The 21,584-nt window shown below is 41.4% G+C and overlaps 2 protein-coding genes across 6 annotated transcripts in view; one reads left to right on the forward strand and one right to left on the reverse strand.

Moving 5' to 3' along the window:
- The window catches only part of RCBTB2 (RCC1 and BTB domain containing protein 2), an 80,355-nt gene extending 75,474 nt beyond the window's left edge, over positions 1–4,881 (forward strand). For 2 of the 3 annotated variants that reach the window (XM_075532698.1, XM_075532697.1), the window contains exon 12: positions 3,617–4,881. In XM_075532698.1, the coding sequence (XP_075388813.1) occupies positions 3,617–3,757 (141 nt within the window). In that variant the 3' untranslated portion in view covers positions 3,758–4,881. The remainder of the gene's footprint in view (positions 1–3,616) is intronic. The other variant, XM_075532696.1, reaches the window with a different exon arrangement.
- A 3,523-nt stretch (positions 4,882–8,404) lies between these two features.
- The window catches only part of RB1 (RB transcriptional corepressor 1), a 164,466-nt gene continuing 151,286 nt past the window's right edge, over positions 8,405–21,584 (reverse strand). For 2 of the 3 annotated variants that reach the window (XM_075533250.1, XM_075533251.1), the window contains exons 20-27: positions 20,528–20,673; positions 19,829–19,933; positions 18,726–18,839; positions 18,359–18,522; positions 15,288–15,318; positions 14,335–14,477; positions 13,846–13,895; positions 8,405–11,124 (exon numbers count right to left, since the gene is read on the reverse strand). In XM_075533250.1, coding sequence (XP_075389365.1) covers positions 11,051–11,124; positions 13,846–13,895; positions 14,335–14,477; positions 15,288–15,318; positions 18,359–18,522; positions 18,726–18,839; positions 19,829–19,933; positions 20,528–20,673 — 827 coding nt within the window. In that variant the 3' untranslated portion in view covers positions 8,405–11,050. Of the gene's footprint in view, positions 11,125–13,845; positions 13,896–14,204; positions 14,262–14,334; positions 14,478–15,287; positions 15,319–18,358; positions 18,523–18,725; positions 18,840–19,828; positions 19,934–20,527; positions 20,674–21,584 lie in introns of all 3 variants that reach the window. The other variant, XR_012780135.1, reaches the window with a different exon arrangement.

Raw genomic sequence — 21,584 nt, forward strand, 5'->3', positions numbered from 1 at the left:
TAGCAGAAGACCGTTAGTAAGACAATTGCACACATGCTTATAATAAAAGCTGGAATCAGCAAAAGGGGCACTTCTAGTCTGTCACGTGGGGGTGCTGTGATGCGAAAATCAACTCGAGGACATCCAACAACAATAATAAAGCGCAGTGTGTTTGCTCCTTTCCGCCCACTAATAACAACACAAGGAGCGGTCCCCTTCAGCTACGCAATGAGTGTCTCTTATGCTAGAGGTACTAAAATAATGCCTACCAGGCAATGTGAGCTAGCCACTGTTTGCATCTCAGTTCTCAAAACAAAGCATCAGCCTGGTGCCCGGTCCCGATTTCCACCTGAGATTCCATACACTCTCAGGAGGCTGGTAGAGCGGAACTGCCACGCTGGAGCTCAAGCCGAGATTAGACACATTGGAAAACCGCGCCAGTAGTTACAGTCCTCCCCATCGGCAGCATCCGTTCACCAACCCCGCACCTAGTCACCTAGTGCCAGTTGATAAGGTAACAGGAGGCGGCAAGAGAGGTGGGAACAAGAAAGGGAGGTGGGGAGTGCCAGGTGAGGACACTCCGACTCGGGGCAGCTCCAGAGGACTTTGAAGGCCCTGACTTGTGGAAACAGATTGCCAAGAGGCTAGAAGGATGATCAGGTGACAAGGCCCAAGTCTGGATAGGCTAAGGACTAGGTAGGTAGTTGGTGAATTTTGACACACCCTGGGGTGGGGTGGGGTGGGGTGGGGTGAGGGATGGAGGCAGGCCATCCTGCAGAGCCTGGGAGTCTGGGGTTTGAGTCCTAATCTGAAAGCACTGGATTGCCATGGGAGGGCTTTCAGAGTAGCTGATGGGAAGAAAATGACCAGCTGCTATGCTGAGAATATGTGGGGGCTGGAGGGATGACGTGCAGGTATGCTGGTGTGCGCAGCATGCCTGAGGGGCACATACTGCGTTGCGCTTGGTGGCACTGCCCTCTCACCACCCCCCTCCCATTTTATTTTTCAGTGCAGTAGACAGCAACATAAAAAAAAAATCCCTTCTAAAAATCTAGAGTCCATGACTTTAAATGGATTGTCGTATATTGAACGTATATAAGTGAACCACGTTCTTTCTGTCGTACCGGGCTTCCAAGTGAATCAGGACCACACCAAACTGGTTGAATAAGCAGCTTCATCGGAGTTTTAGCTTCCAATCACAACTGATTCGGGGGCTGAAGAGCTAGGGAACTTGCCACCGATACTCCGTGTGAGAATGGGCCGTAGCCCACCAAACTTTGGAATCCAGGTGGCTCTGGGAGGGAAGACTAAGACTATTGCTTTAGCAAGCTGAAGCAATGGAAAAATACAGCAGCAAGAGTCGGCAGGTTAGCAGATGAGCCTTAGGGTACTTCAGTGTCACGTGCTTTGCTGCCAGGTGTGTGTGTGGAATTTTACTGGTTTTGTCCTCAGGCTCACCCAGGACTAGAGGCAACACTGCTAGGATACCACGGTGACATGAGAGGCCTGCCCAGCTCTGTTTAGGGATCAACGAAACACGTTTTCCTCCTGTCTCTTGTTTCTAAGGCGCTCTGGTGGTAAGCCGCTAACACAAAGTTGAATCCACCAGCCACTTCGCAGGAGAAAGTTGAGGCGGCGCCTGTAAAGGTTCACAGCCTTGAAAGTCCAAAGAGGAAGTTCTAGTTTGTCCTGTAGGTTGGAATTGACTCAATCCATCAATGGCAGTGGAGTTTTGTTTTGTGAATTTGTCTCTTAGCTTAATTGGCAATGCCTTGTGGACTTGTGAGGACATAGGGATGCCTAGCAATATTGCTTCGTTTTTATTTTTCCACCTTTAGAAGTTGCTGGAACTTATGTGCTATCGATGGTGGCCTTGCGTCATGTGAAGTTATATGCTGGACTGCTAACTCGAAGACAAGCCAGGCAATCTGCTTCCAAAGCAATCAGCCCTAGCAAGCCTTTCTGAGGCTGATTCTACTGAGTCAGATGGAGCTGCTCGGAGTCAGGCAGATGTGTTATCTACAAAGGAAACACGATAGCGTGGGGTGTACATAATGGTTGCTTGGAAATGATTTGGGGCCTTACGAGGGGGGTTTAAAAAAGCTTATGGAAAAAAATCCGTTATCTTTTCATTTCATTTTTCCATGAACTTCCGAAGCCCCTCTAAGATTTCTATAAATTAGCTTCCGGGACATAGAAAGGAAACTTTACAAAGGTGACTACCAGCTGGCAGGCTGCCACATTTTCTCCAGGCTCCCCTCGAGCCACGTGCATTGTGAGCCCCCGATTTCCAATCATGCGTGACCAAGAGAACGTTGCACGACTGCGCTGTGGCCCAGAGTGCAGCTCAGTAACTCAGAACGCCCCAGGCTGAGGCGCTTCTCTAGGCAGACAGCCCCGAAAGTCAGAAATTCTTAGAATCACTTTCCTGGGTAGGATTACTGAAGGCTTGTGTGGTCTGATGAAACCCAAGCACCTCCCCCTCTTTCTTCTTGGGCAGACCAACTAAGAGAGGTCTGGTAATGACTTAAGTTCTCGGCATGGCTGACTCTTACCAGTCATCCTCGATGTGGGGTACATAAAAAAGGTATTGCTACGAAATCATCGAAACCTGTATTAAACAAAATGATCACCAGGGGAAGTGATTGTTTCTTGGTATAGCCTGCATCTAGGCCTACCGCACACTCTGAAGGTGGCTGGCATCAACTCCATGACAATGAGCAAGCAAGGACATCCTTCCATTTCCATTAGATGAATGTGTAGCACCCTCTGGAGATTCAAATTTGGTTCCCTTTTCATGTTATTTGGGTTTGGGGAACAAAAGAAGTCTGAAGAGGGAAAACCCGGGCTGTGGGTGCGTTGAGTAAGATTTCCTCAGGAAATTCTCCTAGGACTGCCCTTGCTACCAATGGACAAGTGCATTGTCTTGCTAGAACCAAATGTAACAGTGCAACTTTTCCTCATCTTTTTCTCTCCCAGTTCCATTTTGCTAAAAACGTCTGCATAGTAAGCCCCCGCTGTGTCCTTAAAAAAAACAAACTATCAAGATGACTGCTTTGTAATCTCAAAAAATAGTCTCCATCACCTTTTGAGTTGAGCTGACCTGTCCGCATCGACTTTCACTGGCCTGGGTGTCCTCGGAAGCCACGGTGTTGTTTGGACATTTCTTTTGAATGGTACCCTATCAAGCCTCGATTCACCAAATTTCATTCAGAATAAGCCCCTGCATATATGATCGGAAAACCCAAGCAACAATACTTTTTGACGTACCCTGGAACTTAGACATATTTAAAGCTCTCGGGGGCCGATAAAAGAGGAACACGGTGCTTTTAATAAGTAATGGAAGTGGAATGAAAGCTGTAATTAGGAAAGGAGGTAAGGAGGACACATATACTTAAAGCTTCTCTCTGTGAATAAGAATTAGTGAGGAGGAATTTTAATGGTTTATTTTGCCAGATTTCAATGTTCACCAGTAGGAATTCATGTGTGGTAATTTTATAGCTGCTCTTGAAGTCTTGTCATGTCCACATTTTCTCCCACCAAGGCCTTTTTCCTTGCCTGCCTGTCTTAGGCATGTCCGTGGTGTGTTGCATTAGGAGGTACTCATTTGTTTTTAAATCACTGTTGTTCTCCCTAGGACTTAGAAGAATTCTGCTTCCGGTTCTGTATAAACCACTTGACCATAGTGACACAAACACCAGGCTTTGCAGAAATGGACCATGACCTTCTGAAGAACTTTATCAGTAAAGCCAGCCGTGTTGGAGCTTTTAAAAATTGATCCTCAGCTGCCGGCAAGAATCTGTGAGCCTTTCTGTTTCCTGCATAAGAGATACAGAAGAGTAACTTCTCTTCAATTAAGATTACTTATGCTGAGCTGGGAAAGCTACATCTATCTGAATACTTACCTCCACGCTAAAAAGAAAATTGGTGGTCAGTTGTTTCCATCTGCCTAAATCCCACTGATATAGAAGGTATCAAAGGTTCCGATGGGGCGTTGTTAAGCTCATGGGAAAGAAATTGAAGATGTGTTATGGTGTTTACCATTTCCTCTGTTACGTCATGGAGGCTGGCCCTTGGACACTTTGGTCTCACCGTGCGCTGTACTGACCAAGTGTCCCCCTGGCCGGCATCCCATATGAAACTGAACCAGGAATATTGTTATCTAGCACAGTGTCCCACACTTGTAGGCAATCGATTAATTTATTATCAATCTTAAGTGTGCCCTTGGAACAGTTTTTAATTGTGGGATACCAATGAAGGAGTGTAATTTATACTTAGTAACCCAGCAGTCTATAATTAGTGAGGTTCAACTTCCCGGGTACAGCGTTCTGAGATAAAGTGGCCAATTTAGAGCGCTGATTAGAATTCACAAAGGGCTTTGGCAATTATCGTGTCTAAGGCCCAAGGGCTAATTTTCATTTTCTATTTACTGAGTCATTAATTTTTCATATGGGATTATTTAGTACACAGTACAGTCTCTCGATGAATGTTATTTCGGGGCTCATTTACCGTCAGGAATTGCACAATGTCCTTGGCTTTTCTATTGTGGAAAGGGACTTGCCTATAAGTTAAAATGATCATGTGTTTTTCTTGTCATTGACTCTGATGTCACCATAGCAGAAATCTCTCAACCTGGCACCCAGTATAATTAGAAAGTACTAGCTGAAAAGGGGATGATATTTACGTTTCATGGATAGAATAAACAAAAATGAGATACATTTGTACTTTTTAGGTCAAGCAAGTTCTCCAACTGCCAAGAGAAACGGAAATGGCCTATTGAGTCAGCTTCTTGTAATATGCGTCACATTATATGCTGTTACGGAAAGGCAAGCTTCTGGAGCTAGAAACCTTGTTCTGATGCCGAACCACTTGAAAATAAAGTGCTTATCTGCAGAGAATGAACGGATGTGTTGGCTTGTTTACTCCTAAGTGGCAACATTCTATAACCCAGTGTTTCCTATGTGAATAGACGTCTTGTCTCCTCGATGCCCATCTTTGTTATAAGCTTGTTTTTAAAGTGAACACTCAGATAAGCTCACAGCAGATCTCACCTTAGAAAGAAATGCATTATAAACAACAATGAATTACTATTTAACGATTGCCTTTTTATTGATGAAATGGCTTAAAGAATCATTTTATTGGGGGGCTCCTACATTGGGGGCTCACAATCGGTCCGTCCATCCATCGCGTCAAGCACATTTGTACATAGGTTGCCATCATCATTTTCAAAACACTTTCTTTCTACTTGAGCCCTTGATACCAGCTCATTTCCCACTGTGAAGTAACTTTTTAAAGTTTCCTCATTCTACCCCCGCTCTTGTCAGCCACTCATCTTTTGTTTCAGTGGATTTGCTTATTTGAGATGGTTCATAAAAGTGAAATCATATCCTATTTGACCTCTTGTGTCTGGTTTACAGCAGCTCAGCATGAGGTTTTCGAAGTTTAGCCTGTGTAAGAACTTCGGTCCCCTTTATGGCTTCCCGTCACATAGGTTTGTCATCATCATTCACTTATTTAATGATGGGCACTTAGGGTGAATGGCTAACGAAATACTTGCGTTCTCGATTCAGTTCTTTGGGACATATGCTTAGGAGTGGGATGGTCAGGTCAGAGGGTAACTCTGTATCTAACTTTTTGAGCAACCGCCAGACTTTTCTGAAGTGGATGCACCATTTTACATCTCGTCAGCACTGCACGGGGTTCCCGTGGCCTGGTGTGGCTTGCATTTCTCGAGCGGCTATGGTGCTGCCTATCTTTTCAGGTGCTTATTGGCCATGTGTCTAGTTCCTTTGGAGAAATGTCTGTTGATGCCTTTTGCCCATTTCTAAACTGTGCTGTAAGCGTTCTCGCGTTGCTTTTAGAATTCCTTTGAGATGCGGGGGTACTAAACACTGGGCTCAAACATGACCACTGTCGGGCAGGCACAGGGCTGGCTGGCCATTCATTCTGGTTGTTATGGATCAACAACAAACCCGTACTGATACACGGGGCTCAAATATTTTCTCCTGCTCTATGGGCTGCCTTTTCCCTTTCTTGAAATTGCCCCTTGCTTTTCAAGTATTTTTAAATTTACATTTTTCCTCTGGTTGCTTATGCGTTTTGTGGCAATATGTTACAAATCCATTGCCTAGGAGAATTCTTAAAGCTTTCCCCCTGGGTGCTTCATAAGAGTTAAATGGTTTGAGCGCTTACACCCGAGATGGTAATCCATTGTAGGCTAATTGTTGTAGACGGCGTGAGGTCTGGGTCCAGGTTCGTTCTTTTGGACGTGGAGGTTGAGTTGTTTTTGCACTATTTGTTGAGGAGACTCTATTTCCCCATGGAACTGACTGGGCACTCTTTCTGGAAATCAACAGACCAGAGATGCATGCGTTCATATCTTGACCCTCTATGCTATTCCACTGGCCGGGTGAAATCACTTTTGGCCCATGAGTTTCTTGAAAAACTGCTTCTCAATTTACTTATTTTGCAGATCTTACCTAGTAGAGGCAAGCAAGTATGGATACAACCTTTAAATAATAATTTTATTTTTGGAACTGTCTAGTCTTTTCAGACCCAGGAATGACCTGTTACCGTCACTTCTGGCACTTACACAAGTGCAGCCTTCATTTCCTGACCTGCCTGTGCCAGCTACAGTGGACCAGTTGGGCCTTTTCCCTTCTTGATAGTGTCTGCCCAAACCTCTCTTCCTCTTCCCTATTGCTGATGGTTGTCTGAAGCTTCTCGATGCTTTTTTAACCCAAATGAATTTCATGTAAAACTTGGGATAAGCCATGGGAAACACAGCTTCGCGTGTGACAATGGACTGCCCTTTACCAAACGCTTGCCAGTGGGCAAGTGTTTAAGGAATGTAGGCTGACGTTTTACCGAGATTTCTCAGGAACGTGACTGTGTGTCGGTTTGCCGTTTCATATGCCCTCAGTGCGGCCTTTCTTTTTGGACTGTCAGAATAACTCATGGGAAGAGTCAGAGCACTCGATTTTTCCTGGAGACCCTCTTATAGAGCCACAAAAGCCGCTGGCCAGCTAGCAATATGTGAGAGAAAAGGCACATTTCAAAATGATAAAGCACCAGAAGCCAATCAACCGTTGGGTTTCCACTAGTTTATCTTAGATTCTCTAACTTCCCTTTCCTAACCCCAAGGAAAATCGGTGTTTCCAATGATTTTTACCTTAATTAGTTAAAAGTTTACAGGAAGTAGTGCCTCAATTGCTGACAAGCAATGGTTAAGATTAAAAAGTACAATAGCTTAGAGCTCTATACATTATCAAATCATCTCTAGACCATAACATGGTGCCAGAAATTTTTCCTTCCTTCCTTCCTTCCTTCCTTCCTTCCTTCCTTCCTTCCTTCCTTCCTTCCTGTGTTTCCAGTTCCTATCTGTACCAGTGTACATCCTCCGGTCCAGCCGGATTTGTAAGGTAGAATTGGGATCATGATAGTGGGGGGTGGGTGGGAAGCATTTAAGAACTAGAGGAAAGTTATATATTTCATCGTTGCTACCCTGCACCCTGTCTGGTCCATCTCCTCCCCACAACCCTTCAGTAAGGGGTGTCCAGTTGGCTACCATTGGGCTTTGAGGCTCCACTGCACTCACCCACATTTTCAATGTTATGAGTTTTTGTTCCTTGGTGCTTGATACCTGATCCCTTCGACAGCTTGTGGTCACACAGGCTGGTGTGTTTCTTCCATGTGGGCTTTGTTGCTTCTGAGCTAGATGGCCACTTGTTTATCTTCGAGCCTCTAAGACCCCAGGCGCTATATCTTTTGATAGCCGGGCACCATCATCTTTCTTCACCACATTTGCTTATGCACACGTTTGTCTTCATTGATCGTATCATGGAGGTAGGCACCCATTGATATGATTTTTAGTTCTTTGAAGACCCCAGACGCTTTATCTTTTGATAGCTGGCACCGTCAGCTTTCTTCACCACATTTGCTTTTGCACACAGTTTTCTTCAGCAATCGTGTCAGGAAGGAAGGTTCTCTTAATGCATGGTTCACCTCCTCATCTCCTTCAGCTCTTTGCCCAAATATCTTGTGTCCTACATGTACTAATCTGTTTTACATGTTAAAAACTCCCCTCCCCAAAGTCTGTGATTTATTTTCCTCTCAATAAGATATTTATGTCTTTTTATCATTTATTTGCATGCTCTCTTTTCCTGCAACTATAACACCAATTCTTTGAGTATGAGGATTTTAGATTTATTTAGTGTTGTTACATCTCTAGCATCTTAGTAACTTAGTCAATATGTGAATGAAATGCACACACATATAACACACACAAGTACATGTATAAGTGTGTACACTTGTGATAAGAATTGTATGAGCCCCCAATAAAATGACTAAAAAAATCACCCCGAAAAGTGTGTACACATCTCTATTTATGCTAATACTTTCACATTATAGGAAAAATACTACATACTTAGAAAAATATATACCTGTGTTTTATTTCCCCCTCCAACAAATGGGTTCTTGGTGATACAGCTGCACAAGTGATTTAAGACTCCCCACAATTGGGGAGTGAGGAGCCAGAATAGGGAGATAGGCTAGATGAAGGTCAAACAAGGCAATGTTAGATTGTGATGAATACTGTTACAATTTGGAAGAACGATACAATAGTGACGATTTGAGTTTGGGTCATTAGGGAAAGGCCACTGAGCCCTGGAAGATAAAATAACCAGCTGTACAAATTGCAAGAGAACATTCCAGACAGAAGGACTAGCAGCAAGGGAAAGAGCCCAAGGCAGGGGGAGCCATGGCATGCTTAGTGCTCCAGTCAGGGTGCTACAGGGTGGTTGGCCGGAGGAAGATCGCACCAGGAGAGGGTGGAGGGGGCTGAGGGGTCAGTTCAATATCTGCTTGGCTGGTTTGAGAGTCTGGGTTCTTAAAATGGAGAAGCACCCGGAGCTTTAAAGCCTAATTTTGTACTTTATGGAGTTGGAAGGTAAAGAGGAAAGAGAGAGAAAAGAACAAAAACCCAAACGGAGAGCACAGTTAGCCTGTCACAGTGACCCAAGGAGGAGTTACAGACGACGCTTAGAGGATGGGCTGGAGCTGGCATTGAGTGAAATGGGGAAAACCAGGAGAGAACCAGGGTACTTTTGTTTATGTGGTTTTGATTTCTATTTTGAGACGTGTTTGGGGGTAAAGGGGGCCGAGTAGGAATCAAGAGCTGTATTGGCCAAGAGGTCTGATCTTAGTGAAGAGGTCAGGACTAGGGAAATAAACGGGATTTTCAGCACATGGATCCCATTTAAAGGCCAAGAGTTCACACTTGTGGAGTTTCGATACAGAAAGACATTTGTGCACTTAATACAGAAACAACATCAGTCCATTAACACTCTTAACTACTTTATTTTAAAATAGGTGAACTATTAGTTGTAGAAAGGAGTAACATAGCAATTTTAAGTGTATAGTTGTAACCAATACAAAAAAAGTAACAAAGCAATATCTGAAGCTATTTAAGAAATCTCAATACACGATTTCTGAAGTGGCTAAAATTCTAGCATTAAAGTGTGCCAATTAGCAAAATCTGCAGAACTAGGCCTTGACCTAACAGCTGAATGAGCTCTGTGGCATGCATGCAAAAGTTAGAAAGGAGAGGGAGTAAAGCTTTCTAGTGTCTTTGTTATGAAGGTAATTGTGAGAGTCATGTTTAAAACTTAATTGAGCCAAAAAGATTTTTGGTTTTCTAACCAACAAGACCGTGTTTCTTTTCTTTTCTTTTTTAAAGGTTTCTGGGTTTAGACAAAGTAATTTTCCTAAAAGATACTTGATGCTAACTTAAATACCACTATTTTAAATCATACCATCTCTAAATAAGTTAATCATACAAGATAGTTTAAATACACCTTTAGGTGCCAAAGCAGGGAAAGCGCCTCTTTTTCTAATGAAGCCATTTTAGTTTTAAAGTTTTGCACAAAGTCAGATATAAGCAATAACCCACAAAAACCTTTGATTACTTGCAATTGTGGACTAGAAATAATCTGGCTTTGAATGGGTCTGTGTTAGCCCACACTGGCTTTAGGAAAATAGTAATGGCCAGTCCCAAAGATACATCCAGAGACCGTCCCAGCGATAGCATGCCCTCCCAAATTCAGGAGAGCAGAATAATTGTTAGGAGACGCAGTGAGAAAGAACTCTCACGGGGAGGGGTGGAATTTAAGGCTCCTATAGTGAACAGTCTGCTTCTAGGGTTAGATTAAGTTATATCTTGATTCTTCAGAACCGAGAAACATTAGAAAGTGCACTTGGAGTAAGCTGCATTAAGGTCCTCCATAGTAAAGTTCTAGCAGAACACTTCACTAATTCAACGTTATGACATCAGTGATCTCAATAATCTAAAAACCTTAAGTTCTATTAATAACCCTCATTTTAAAGCATGAGTCAGATGAAGAAAAGAATTGATAGAAATTCTTACAAGTGCTGAGGTATGAAACGTGTCAGTATGACAGCATCATGTTTATACTTGGTTTTCTGCTTGTGTTCAAAAACTACAATGTATCAAATAAACACAGAGGACATCAGCTTCCAATGGTAAAGTAAAACATAAACAGTGACAATGAGTAATTGTCTTTTTGTCCCTAGTTCCCACTACCTGTTATAGCAGAGGAGTTCAGGGCAACTCAGGAGTCATCCCAACTGCATTTGGAAGCCAGGCCACATTTTCTGAGAGTGCTCATGTTCCATTAAAAATACACCCACAAATGAACGAGGGCAGCAGCAAGCGTTACACGTAAGCACGGCACGAGTGAGCAGAAAGGGAGGCTGGGGTTGCTGGGACTCGCACTCGCTCCGTGGCATCGCTGCTTGGAAAGCGGAGCGGTTCCACTTAGGACACGGGAACCTGCTGCTACAGCTTTTTAAAGAGCAAGGTTTACACAAGATTTTCAAGCTTGCACATCAACAATGACTACCGTGTTGCAAGGAAGAAGCTCACATACAAATTCAACTGGAGTCTGCACACTTCTTTTTGTATCTGAAGGGAGAACTGAGTGCAGTCCAAAACAGAACCTAGGAGACTTGTGTATCCGTCTGGGGCAGAGGAGGACGGCCGGCCCTGCGATGCTCACTTTCCCTCCTTGCCTGAGGCGTCCACGCTGCTGCTCCTCTTCTGCTTTTGCATTCTTGTTCGGGTGGAAGCTGGGAGAGGAAGAACAGCGTTAGTAACCCTGAAGGCGCTGGGCAGGTCAGCAAAGGACTGCCACATGCATGCTGTGCCCGTGTCAAACAATGGCTCGCAAGGCCCTCCACATCAGGTGGTGGCCACCTGCTGTTGATGACATACCCTCGCCAGTACTTTCCTGAACATGTCACCCAAATATGCAAACTAGCTCCATACAACGACTTAGGGGTATGCATGAAACACATGTACCCACAGGTGTGTTCGAGCTCTGGGGGCACAGTGGGTTGCATGTCGGGCTACACGGTGAATCTGCAAGCTGCTCCACTGGAGCAAGCTGAGGCCTTGTTTCTAAAGAGTTGCGGTCGTGGAAACACACAGCGACAATTCTACTCTGTCCTACGTGGTCACTGAGTCAGAATCAACTTCACTGCTGTGTGTGGGGAGCGGCAGGTCCCTGGGGTGTGCAAATGATGAATGGACTGGATGCTAACTGAAAGGGCCACCCAGAGGCACTTAAAAGTTCTGAGCACTGTATTTGTAGAAGGCTCCAATTTACTGTGGGGGCCCTCAATCCATTTTGAGCCTCCTTCTAGAGTCAGCCTTCACTGAATTCTTCCTGACCACTGATTCACAACATCAAGTTTTGCCCTCAGGCAGAATGTGCTTGTCTGATTCCCCAGGCCAGCCCAACGAAGGGGCCAGCTCATCCTGAGGAACTTGCCTGGGTGCTCCTGATGGGAATTGGGATCCTGTGGCTGCATGGTCAGGCAGCCGGAGGGCCGTGAACCAATCTTGTAAGATTTTTCCAATCTATAAGAACGTGCGTATCTCAATCATGGTACCTGTACCACTAGTCTAGTCCTGACTGTAACTGTGACTTCATAATTTGCCACCAATCATGATTTTCCAATGATTGCTTGCAGCCACCCGGTTAGGTTAAGTCCTTGTACACCAGTATAACATCATGATGGTCTCCCTCATATAGATGCTGTAAAATTTTGCCTTTTTCTTGTTTTTGCCCTGTTTCAGACTTAATAAAGAAGACTCTATAGAATACATTTGAATTTGGGGTCTTTGTTTCCCTAGAACAGAAGAAAGATCTGGCACAATCTCCTTCTGAAAAACAAAAACCAGCCATGGAAGCCCCCTGGATCACCCTGAGTAGGAGTTGATTCTGCAGCAACTGGTTTGGTTTGGGTTTTACAGTTGGACTTAAAAAACAAACCCCAAAACAAATTAAAAAGGGATGAGATACGTTAAAAATTAAAAGAGAATTTCATACTTTTTATGTGCCCCAAAGATAGTATCTTGTACCTTCCTGAGGTAATTTTTATCTTGATTCTTCAGAACCCAGAAACTCTTTACAAAACCAGGGAATCCCTAATTGTCAGAGAGCCCTTCCAGGGACTACAGAGAGTAATTCACACCTCATTTAATTTGACGTGGATATTTTTAAAGTACTTGAGGCAGCACAATAAAGGCAAAAGCAGAATATTTAAATGAGAATTTTTTAAAGCTTGTTATACTGCTGTGTTATGGGCTAGGCAAACTCACTAGCAGCTCCACGGGGGGGGGGGCGGGGGGGGCGGAAGGTGAGGCTGCCTGCCCCCATAAAGATGTACAGCTCCAGAATCCCGAGGTGCAGCTCTGAGGTGACTAGATGGCAGTGAGTAGAAATTCTAAAACCAAAGTCACTGTCATTGAGGACAGAGTGGAACTGATCACAGGGTTTGAGGCTACTACTCTTCACAGGGCTAGAAAAACACCTTTCTCCCACAGTGGTGGGTGCCTTCTACTTGCTGACCTTGACCTCAGTAGCCCAACATGTTGTACACAATCCACCACGCCACCAGGGCTCGACTCTGAGCTTTCCAGTGGTGTGCTAACCTCTCTGAAGAGGTGAGAGTATACTGAAGGCCCCTCAGCTTTAGGGGCACAGGCTCCTGATGCTGCTCTCTCAGCACATGGGCCTGGTAGACAGTACTAGTCACAGCTAAGTAGGGCTCTGGGACATGTACCGACTACAGCATTTTGGAGCCAACCAATATACATCTAAACAGGAACAAAATGCTGTAAAAAATATATATATTTATTTCAACCAGAGTTTGGTTATTGACACCAGAGACCAAGAAATAGCACACATTATTTTCGCTACTGCTCTAAGAGAGCTGTTACTAAATAAGCTTGTGTTAATCTTTTGTAGTCTCCCAGTGGTTTAGGATAGAATTCCATTTGCCTTAACAGCATTCTGTATAACATGGAAAATAGTGATGTCTAATAATGGAAAACTTTCATTTGAGACTAATTTTTTAAAACTTTTAAACTACGAAAGCTCAACAATAGTAGAAAAGCAAAAGATGAAATATTTTAAAATAAGTTGTGGTGAATTATATGTGCTAGATTTATAAAACCTTTCCCTATAGCGAACACTTTTTAAGAGTTCCTAGTATAGTTTTGCTATACGGAAACATTCTCTAACCACATTTGCTAAGGTGTGGCCAAGCAATGTTTCATTTCTTATTCTTCATGGAAGATTCTAGAAAAGGTGAAAGATAACCTTCACTTTACCTCATGTTTATAGGTCAATAATTCTATCTCAGTTGAATTCTAACTGCATATGAAAGTCTTCTAATTGAAGGAATTGTATGTACATTTTTCTACAAAGCCTAAAAGACTTGGCAAGGTAATATATAACGGTTTCTTTCAGTTACCTAAGGAGTAATGGTAAGTGTACTTACTCATTTCGACGAGTTTCTGTTGAAATTTGGACTCCCCTTGGAGAGGTTTACTAAAAATTTTAAAAATACAAAACATTTCACGTATATGTACAAATGAAAAACTAAAATTCTCACTACTTGTATTTTCAATGATTTATAAAATCTAAAATATATGATTCTGTACATTTTACTGGTGGTAATTATAAAACACAATAGATAACATTTTTCATAAGTGAGTATTTAAATATTTAATGTTAAAACTATAAATCTTATTAATAACTTTTTTAAAGTAAGTTTTTTAGCATCTCCTGTCTTCACTGAATTTAGCTATCGAAGGTGTATTATTTACATGGTTCTTTTAAGGATGGTGTATTACTTACACAGTTCTTTAAACCTTAGGGTACATTCGTACCTACATTTTGAAAAACCCTCATAACCTGCAAATAAAATGGGCATAAAATGAATCAGTAGAAACCAGGTGCCGAACTGAATAATTTGAATTGTTCTTACCTTCCATCTGTTTCATCTGATCCTTCCAGATCAAAGCGTAGTTTCTTCAGTGGTTTAGGAGGGTTGCTTCCTTCAGCGCTTCTTTTGAGCGCACGCTCGCTGTTACACACCATCTGATTTATTTTCTGAAACTTCTCAGAAGACTATGGAGTATAGAATATTTTTAAACCATTGAACACAGCCATTTTGTAATTAGCAAAGAACTGTAGTTTGGAGTGAGTAAAATTCGACCAAATGGGAGCATCTTCACTTTACATTTTTGAACAAATAAGAGCAACTGTAAATGCAGAGTAACTGCATCTAACTTGTCCAAATTGACACCTACTCTTCTTAAGTCCTCTTGCTTCTTCCCACTAAGCTCCCATTCTTCCTCTAACTCTGACCACTGTTCTGAAAGTCTTGGTTCCAAATCTTCAGGACAAAATCTGGATCACTTCCCACAGGCACTCAAAGTTGGAACAGCTTTCTGAAACCTTGTTTTTAGCAGTTTCACTGTTACCTTGAGGATATACAGAACTAGAGGGAAAGGGCACATCTATTTCATAATAACTGTTTGAGTCACTACGTTTTAGGGCAGTTTGTTGGAATAGTACTAAATAATTAATACAGCTTGTCTCCCACCCCTGTAAGTCTATAAGCTCTCTGGAGATGAAACACACACTCAACATGGAACTGGTGAAGTACTGAAATCAAAGGAAGGCCAACTAGAGCAGTGAGTTCCCAGCCTAGAGTAACTACCCGAAAAATTTCCCTTGGGTCCCTTCGAAACAAAGACCATAAACATAAAACCTGCAAGACATGCAAATGTATATATCTGTGTGGAGTGCAATGTTCACTAGGGAGAGACTGGTTAGTGATGCTGGGATGTGGTGGTTACATATTAAGAGTATCTCATTTCAAATCGTATGCATTGCTGGTGAATTTTACAACTTTTCATATAAAAAAATACTTACTCCAAATGATTCACCAATTGATACCAAGATTCTGTCAAGTGAAAGTGAAATACAATTTAATTAGTAATGAAAATCATGTACAGAAATCATTACAGATATGTATAGAAATGAATATATATACATCATTCTGAACTCTCAAGAACACGACACCAATATTTTCTTCTGTCTGTAAACCACAGACAGATCATAGTCATTCAGAACTTATCTCATAATAATAAAAAAACTACCGCTTTCAAGTTCATTCCCATACATAGCGACCCTATAGGACAGAGTGGAACATTCCCTTGACTTTCCAGGCCATAATCTCTACAGAAACAGACTACCACATTCTTCCCCTGTGGAGTGGCAGGTAAATTAAACCTAACAACCACTTGGTTAACAGGAAAGCATGTAACTACTGTGCAACATTGGCTTCTGTTATGCACTAAGCTTGCCTCTCAGAATTACAAGTCTGCAAGAACATATTCTTTCAGTGTTCATACTTAAAGAGGAAAGAAAACTTTGAAAAAAATTCTTTTAAGGTTATTCCTATTTAGTTCTTCACAAACCAATGGGCAAGTTACCCATTAAAAGTTCCCATTTTCTCTTCTAAATTCAAATTACATTTGGAGAACCTTACAGTATTAAATAAGTCATTGAACTACGATCTACATTGACATATAATAAAAACTATTGATAATACAGTCTGAAATCAGAAATCTCTACTAGAACATTTGTCCTTATTTAGACCATATAATTTCTCAATAATAATAAAGCTGAAGAATGACATCAACCTCATGTAATTCAACACGAATTTGATCACAAGCACATGGAACTGATAGATAACACTTATAGGTTTCATTACCCTCCAACTTTCGGTATCTGGCCATTCATTCCATATGTATTGTGATTAACCAGAATAAATATGCTATATAAGTAGTGTTAGGTACTCTCTTAATGCTTAATAGATTATATTTCAGGATCTTCAGATGACTTGTTTTTGCTACAGAACCTGTGGCAGTCATATAATCAACTGTCAACTTGAATGAAGAGGTGGAGTCTAGCCTATCAATCAGGTCATAGCTAATGAGGCCTCTGGGTGGGCATGGCTTCCCCTGAGGAGTCTGGGAACTTCTGTCTTCCTCCCTGGATGCGGGACACACACACTCTCTGCTGCTTCTTCCTGCTGACAAGACATATGGAGCCATGCTGATGGAGTCAGAGCCCTGGAACTGGAGGAGCCATAGGGAGACCCACACCAGTGCCGAGATGCTTCCACCACCATTGGATCCACAAGACTTTCCACCCACTAGCCTGTGATCTTCCTGCAGAACCCAACCCAAAATTGATTTAAGTAACATCAGCAAAATTATCATTATCAGTATAAGTGGATTAATTATCACCATTAAAAAATTACCTAACCGTACATTTTCAGCATGAGGCTGATAGAGTCAGACCTCTGGAGCTGGAGAAACCAATTGGATCTCTCACCCTTTTGTGCTGTCTTGACTCTCATAGTCTCCGCGTGAGTCTGGGTAGACTAGAGAAACAAATCCACAGACACTCAGATGTGTATAAGAAAGAACAGCTGAATGTTAAGAAAACATCCCAGCCCAGTCTAGATCAAGTCCATAAGTCCTATATTAATTAGCCTATGTGTCCGATACCAATATATAAGGTGCTTTTTAGACTCACAAAACACATGCAATGACGCTGCATCATGCAAGAAGATCACAAGCCAGTGGGTGGGAAGTCTTGTGGATCCAATGCCATAAGCATCTCAGACGCTGGCAGGAGTCTCCACTTGGTTTCTCCTGCTCCAGAGGTCTGGCTCCATCAGCCTCTCTCCATGTATCTTCTCCACAGGGCTGTCTCACAGGGAGTGAGCAGAGAGAGAGAGAGTGTGTCTTGCACTTCCAAGGGGGAAATACCGGACTTCCCAGAATCCTTAGGAGAAGACCATGCCCACAGAGGCCTCATTGGCTATGACCTGATTGACAGGTAAACTCCACCCCTTTACTCATAATCCTCTCAAATTGACAACAGGTTATAAAACCTACCACAGAGGTGTTTTAACAGCTTATAAATTATAGCTTTCAGTATACCGATACCTATTGCCAAGAAAGTAATGAGTGAGTCAGGGGCACATAAAACTATTTGAATCATATTGCCAGTGATTTTTTTTGCTTTATTATTTTTCAGATGAATTTGAAATTTTATCATGAAGGTGAGTGACTAATATAAACAAATGCCCTACCCAATTTTTTCTAAAAGGTTAATATAGCTTCTTCTTGTTTGTTTTTCTTGCGCATTAAATACAACTAACTGGGCTGATAATTTCTGAGGCAGTACTACATTAACTATCCTAGCTAATCGGCCTCCCACTTTACACAAAATAAAGTAAGTTTCAAATAGTCCATGATGACATATAATGAGTCAAATGAAGCACTCGTGGATGGATATGAGCGACAGTATAATGATATATAGTTGCCGAGAGCCTTTCATCTGAGAACTAAACAGCTGCACACGCATCATTTCCCTGATCCACAACACTCTTTTCAAGTGTGAGGCAGTGACCTGCCCAAGGTAAGACTACTTTAAGGGCCCGCAGGTAGAATTAGGGGTGGAGCGTAAACACTTTTGCAGTCATCTACATTTAACAGGACACTCTTTTTGCTTTTTAATATAACAAAGCAAGATGATCAAAGCCTACAGAGAGTTTAGAGAATAGCTAATATAGAAAAAAAAAAATCTTAACCCAAACTAATCTACCTTGTTTAGCAGATGGGCAACTTACAAAATTGTAAAAGTGTTTTTGAAACCTACTCCCAAACTGGTTCTCAAACTGTTTATAAAAGGAACAGACTGCTGTAGCCAGGGAAGAAGATGGTCACATTTGCAATTCCACTCAAGAAAGCAGACTGCCTTTCATTCTCCAGAACTCTGACCATGGGTCACTTTTAATATACACAAGCACATTAGAGAGTTCAGAGTCGAACGTATTTTAAACAAGTAAAGCTTTCTATTTCCATACATGGATAAAAAGAGTCCCTTCTCATGCTCTCCCACTTTCCTAAGGAGAAAACACCGACCTTGATCTTGGAGTCATTTTGGTTGTCACTGGCAGGCCATCTGAAAGTTTGAATGGACTCTTCAGTGGTGATATGTAGATGTTCCCCCCAGGAATCCGCAGAGGCGAGTTGGAAAATTTATAAGGACTCCGAGGAATGTAAGGTATTGGTGACAAAGCAGGGGGCTAGAATTTTAAAAAGTAGATTATTAACTGATTGTGGTAGCAATTGTATGTATAGCACTGCTTGACATGATTGAATGATGGAATGATATAATTTATGTATTAACTCCCAATTAATAAATTCAAGTAAATTATTTATTAATATCCTATTGAGATCCATTGCTTTATAATTACATATTCCCAAGGAAAGCATTCTTTCAACATACCCTGGTGGAAGCATACTGCAGAATATTTGTTTTCAGCCTTTGCATGAAGACAGAGTTATAGAACACTATAATGGAATCATATTCCTCTCCTCTGATCAAAACACGTTTGAATGTCTGAGGAAGATGGAAAAAAAAGTGTTAAATGAAATTTTCTAATTTATCTCCTTCCTTATTTTTTCTAGTATTTCACAATACTGCTAAACAGTAAACTGAATCCAGTATACAACTGCTATCACAGAAGTGACCAGTTGCTGAGTGATTGGAGGGACTAGTTGGCTGGCTGACAAGAGTGAAGCAGCTGGGCCAGCAGGATGGGAAAACAGGATGCGCCTCAAAGGCTAAACATGGGCAAAAACTAGTAATATTATCCCAAAATATTTAGACTACACTCTCTGATCTACATCTCCTCCCCACATGACCCTCCTAGCCCTGTCTCCCAATCCACAAGGGTTCCAGAAGTGTGTATTACTAGATCCCAAGTAGAAGGCGCCTTAGGGAAAGCAGTGACTTTTCTGAGAGGAAGATTTTACTGTCTTACCTAGGCAAAAGCATAAGGGGTTTTACAGAATACTTCAGATGCACATATAATTTAAATGTCTCGATGGTGAAGATCAGTTTAAATGCATAAAAATCATTCCGTATACTCATTTTACTTTGAATAATCCAACGATAAACTGAAAATATAACCTGTGACCCAAGCTGCCACTCCGAGCACACTTTACCATGGCGACGACTACGGGGTCTCTAAAGCGAAGGCAACTGGAAATACATGTTTACCTTGGAAACTTTTTAAAGCTATCTTTCACTGGATTTTCCAATAAAGTGTAAAAATAACTGTTAAAAATTTAAGATCCTATTATTAATGCCAAATTTATTACAAATACCCTGATGGTTCCTTATTAAACATAAAATATGAATTTGAATAGTAAAGAAATGAAATATGAATTTGGATGATAGCTCTAATTTACCGATAATTAACCAACCATATGAAAGCAAAAATCAATTTGTAAATACATATAATAAGGTGAAGATAGATAATCTAATAACTAAAATTATCCAAATTAAAAAGAAAAAAGAAAACTCTCCCCACGAGCACTACCTACCTCCTGGGCAGCATGAGGGAGGTCCTTGTATGCTGTGACGATGATTTTGAACTTCAGGTCAATGTTCTTCACTTTACAAATGCCATACATAGAGCACATCATGATCTAGTCAATAAGGCGGATAGAAAGTCAGAATGCATTACATGGTTCGGTTCTAAAAAGCACTCTCTTACCTTTCTTTTGACCTTAAAAACTAAATTCCTACAGGATTATCTTTCCTCATCTTTGAGGTCAGTTTGAAAGTCTATGTGAAATGGTTCATCGAAATTATGGTTTAAAAACAAATGCAGACAGCAACTCTTGATTATTCAGAACTGATTTATCTAGTTTGTAAATTAAACTAACTTTGCTGCTCTTTCAATGGTTCCAAGAAGGAAAAAAAATCAAAGCTGGAATCAGATCATTGTATAATTTTCAAAGGAAAAAAAGTCAGATGTGAAAAAAGTCAAATCATTCAAAAATAATATTGCAGACATTTCGTGCTAATGGTAGGAATGAGTGTGAAACATTGGAAATGAAGCAAGAGAGGTTTCTGGATTGTTGAAAATGTCTTATTTCTGGATCTTAGTGCTGGTTATCTCGGTGCATTTAAATGACTTTTGGTAATCAGACCCCTCTAGTCATTAAATATGTGCGCTGAATCGGTACTTAGTTAGCAAACAAATAGGGAAGAGAATGTGCAGTGCCTGATTCCCTTACCTGATCCAAATGCCTGTCTCTCATGAGTTCACACTCATTTTGCAGTGTGTGATGGAAAAGGGTCCAGATGATATGCTCCAGTTCTGGGTGCTCAGACAGAAGGCGGGAACACAGGCTGTTGAGTCGGAGATAGGCTAGTCTATGCACTATGGAAATAAGAGGAACCAATGATGTTGCTATTTACTCCTCATTTTTAGCTATCAAGTTTCTTTATAATAAATTGCTATAGTCATAATGCTGTCACTTTTCCCCTTATGAATTAATGATTTTAGTGCTACATACATAGAGAACACAATCATACTTGCTGTTATAACCATTACAAAGAGAAGAAAAAGTCCTAAAAGAGTAATAAAATTAGACAAGTTATACAGAGTCTATTTCAGTTCTGATGGTAATCACTCTGAACAGATATTAGGTATCTCAATGATCAATACTCAAGAGAAATAATTATTTTTAAAACAATGCAATTTTCTAGTGTCTATCACTTTTTCTCACTCTAAAAAAAATCAGAGATCTCTATTAAAAACCAATGGAGCATTCTTTGGTGAGAGCCCTGGCGATTCTGCTGGGTAATTACTATACTCCTCACGTAAAGTCAGCTGTTTACCCAACAGTCTCTTCGGGAGAGGAAGAAAAGGCTGTCTGTTCCAATACAGAGTTAGAAAGCCTCAGAAACTCTATGGAAGGTCACTGTGAGTTGGAATCAACTTGAAGACGGTGGGCTTAGTTTGGGCTTATAGATTACCTAGATGGTAACATACCTGTAACATAAAATCTACCGAGTCACTAGAAAGCTACAACTGGAAATACAAGTGTGGAAAAAAGGAATCCACAGAATTGAATTTTCCTCCATTTATTTGAAACATAAGGAGTCCTGGTGGCACTATGGTCTTGGCATTGGCCAAATGACCTCAAGTCAGCAGTTCAAACCCACTTTCTCCATGACTTAAATGAAATAAAGAAAATATCTGTCATAGACAACTCTGCCATTTTACTCTTTTCAGGTGTCTGTGTACTTGAATTTTCATGTGCATATAAACCAATCTCCAACCTCCCT

This window comes from Tenrec ecaudatus, chromosome 15 (genome assembly GCF_050624435.1).
Source record: "Tenrec ecaudatus isolate mTenEca1 chromosome 15, mTenEca1.hap1, whole genome shotgun sequence".
Classification (NCBI taxonomy): domain Eukaryota; kingdom Metazoa; phylum Chordata; class Mammalia; order Afrosoricida; family Tenrecidae; genus Tenrec; species Tenrec ecaudatus.